A 2,072-nucleotide genomic window follows, 5' to 3' on the forward strand; every position below is an offset into this window, starting at 1 on the left:
GTGTGTGTGTGTGTGCGCACACACGCAAAGATGTATATAAAACATGCAACAACAATGTAACTTTAGCTAGACATGGAGGCCATGAGTTGGTCAATGTGGTCAGTCGGTTTGGTGATTAGATATTGACTACCTCTCTCATAACACTGTGAAACCATAATCTTGTAACTGCTGAATACTTTTCCTTTAACTAGGATATGCAATGAGCAAGTGATGCAATAGAATTTTGTCTATATTAAACAAACAGCTGAGAAATAAATAATATTACTTTCTCAAATCTTTTAGTAATTCTCTTATAAAACCAATCTAAATAAAAAAGATGTTTATTATTTTAAGATCAGTCAAATATTATTTTATATTTTACAAAGAGGTAAAAGTGATGTCTTTCAAAATCTGTTGTTGCAAAAGACTCTCATTAATATTACTTAAGATCCACTGGAATAAAATTCTGTTTAATTGATAATTAATACATCAACTCAAATTATCCATACTATTTTGTTAACAGAAATCAAATAATTAATCTTTTATCGTAACATAATCAAAAATTCTGCAGCAAGTAGTTCCAATTCTGATTGAATTAATCCAAGTTTGATTTAGTTTGATCGAGGTCATTACAATAGTTATTTTAAATTTTCTATTTAACATATCAATATTCCTCAAGTTTATATTCTATTTTCAAAGAAGTCAAACAAGTTGCATGAAGTAAACCATTTTTCCTCAGTAACATAAAAAATGTATACTCTCATATTCTCTCTCTCTCTCTCTCTCTCTCTCTGTCTGTCTCTGTCTCTACATTCAAGAAGTAAAATCCAAAGATTCGTTAAAGAACGCGATACGAGATTTTCAGAAATGAAGGCGGAACGAGGAATCCGCTACGGGAAACGTCCTCGTGGCTCGTATTCGCAATTCGAGGCGTCTCCGCCAGCGCGTGGGAGCGAGTAAATATCAGTTAGCACCGCCTCGACTTCGCTTGTCCTACCGAAAAATATCTGACCCAGCCTATCACGACCTGTCATCATCGACCCACGTCGTTGTCACATCGTGATCCTTACCTAGGACGATTTTAAGATGCTTGAACCTTGTCGCGCTGTCCTTCTTAACATCCTGAATCTTGAGCGTGGACTTCTTGACGTCTACATGGAGCTTCTTGCTGAACATGATTCGAGCCGCCGGCGGCCGCGGGGACAGAAAGAATCATCGACGGCGACGCCCAGGACGGTCCGCGTCGATGCCCAGATCTGGTTACCTCTGCGCAATCACCATGCCAGCGGCGCGAAGTGCACGATGCACGGCCCACCCGTGTCACGTCAAATCGGCGTCGAATTTCGCACACACACCTCCGATCAGATGTACACGACGGCCATCTTGAGCGCCTAACTGGCCACACACACAAGCAGCGCTGCGCCTCGCGGTGGCACCTCTCGGAGCAATGACATCATCCGTCATCCAATTCCCAATTCCCGGAGAATTGTGTTATGACTAATTACGTTTCATAAGGGACATTTTTTCATTTTTAAGGCGTCCCGCGGAATAGAAAATCACCCGTACCACACGTCTTTAGAACATTTTTAATTCCGGTTTATCTCATTTTTGAAACTTCTTTTTTATTTGACATCGTGTTTCTATAGACGAGCGTAACTTTGATCGATAATACAGTTTAATAACAATAATATACAAAGGTATATACATACATTAATAAGAAAAAGAGGAACTAATTGTAAGAATTATTTATTAAATCGTTTGATTAATTGGTCTTATTATAATGGTTTAATTGTCATTTTAGTAATTAATTAATATATTTATTTCTTGAAAATGTTATACTATACTAATGTTTATTAGAGTTATTATTAATGAATAAAGGATTTATATATACATATGTATGTAATATATTATATATATACAATATATTTGATAAACGTATATATATTTTTGACAGTTTGGAAAAGTAGGAATATGCGTTATCTGCGGTGGGATTTGCTTAGAATAACGAAACCGTCTTTACCGACGGAGTAGCGATTATAACTAGATTTTGATGTTCGATTTTACTAGACGCGCGCATCGCGTCCAAACTGCAA

General features: G+C 37.0%; 1 protein-coding gene across 1 annotated transcript in view; it reads right to left on the minus strand.

The window, feature by feature from the left end:
- The window catches only part of LOC108780588 (ral GTPase-activating protein subunit alpha-1), a 13,703-nt gene extending 12,548 nt beyond the window's left edge, over nt 1–1,155 (minus strand). Inside the window, exon 1 of the mRNA XM_018548346.1 lies at nt 1,050–1,155. Within this exon, the coding sequence (XP_018403848.1) occupies nt 1,050–1,155 (106 nt within the window). The remainder of the gene's footprint in view (nt 1–1,049) is intronic.
- Between the last annotated feature and the right edge of the window lie 917 nt (nt 1,156–2,072).

Source organism: Cyphomyrmex costatus, unplaced genomic scaffold (genome assembly GCF_001594065.2).
Source record: "Cyphomyrmex costatus isolate MS0001 unplaced genomic scaffold, Ccosl1.0 scaffold72, whole genome shotgun sequence".
NCBI classification, from domain to species: domain Eukaryota; kingdom Metazoa; phylum Arthropoda; class Insecta; order Hymenoptera; family Formicidae; genus Cyphomyrmex; species Cyphomyrmex costatus.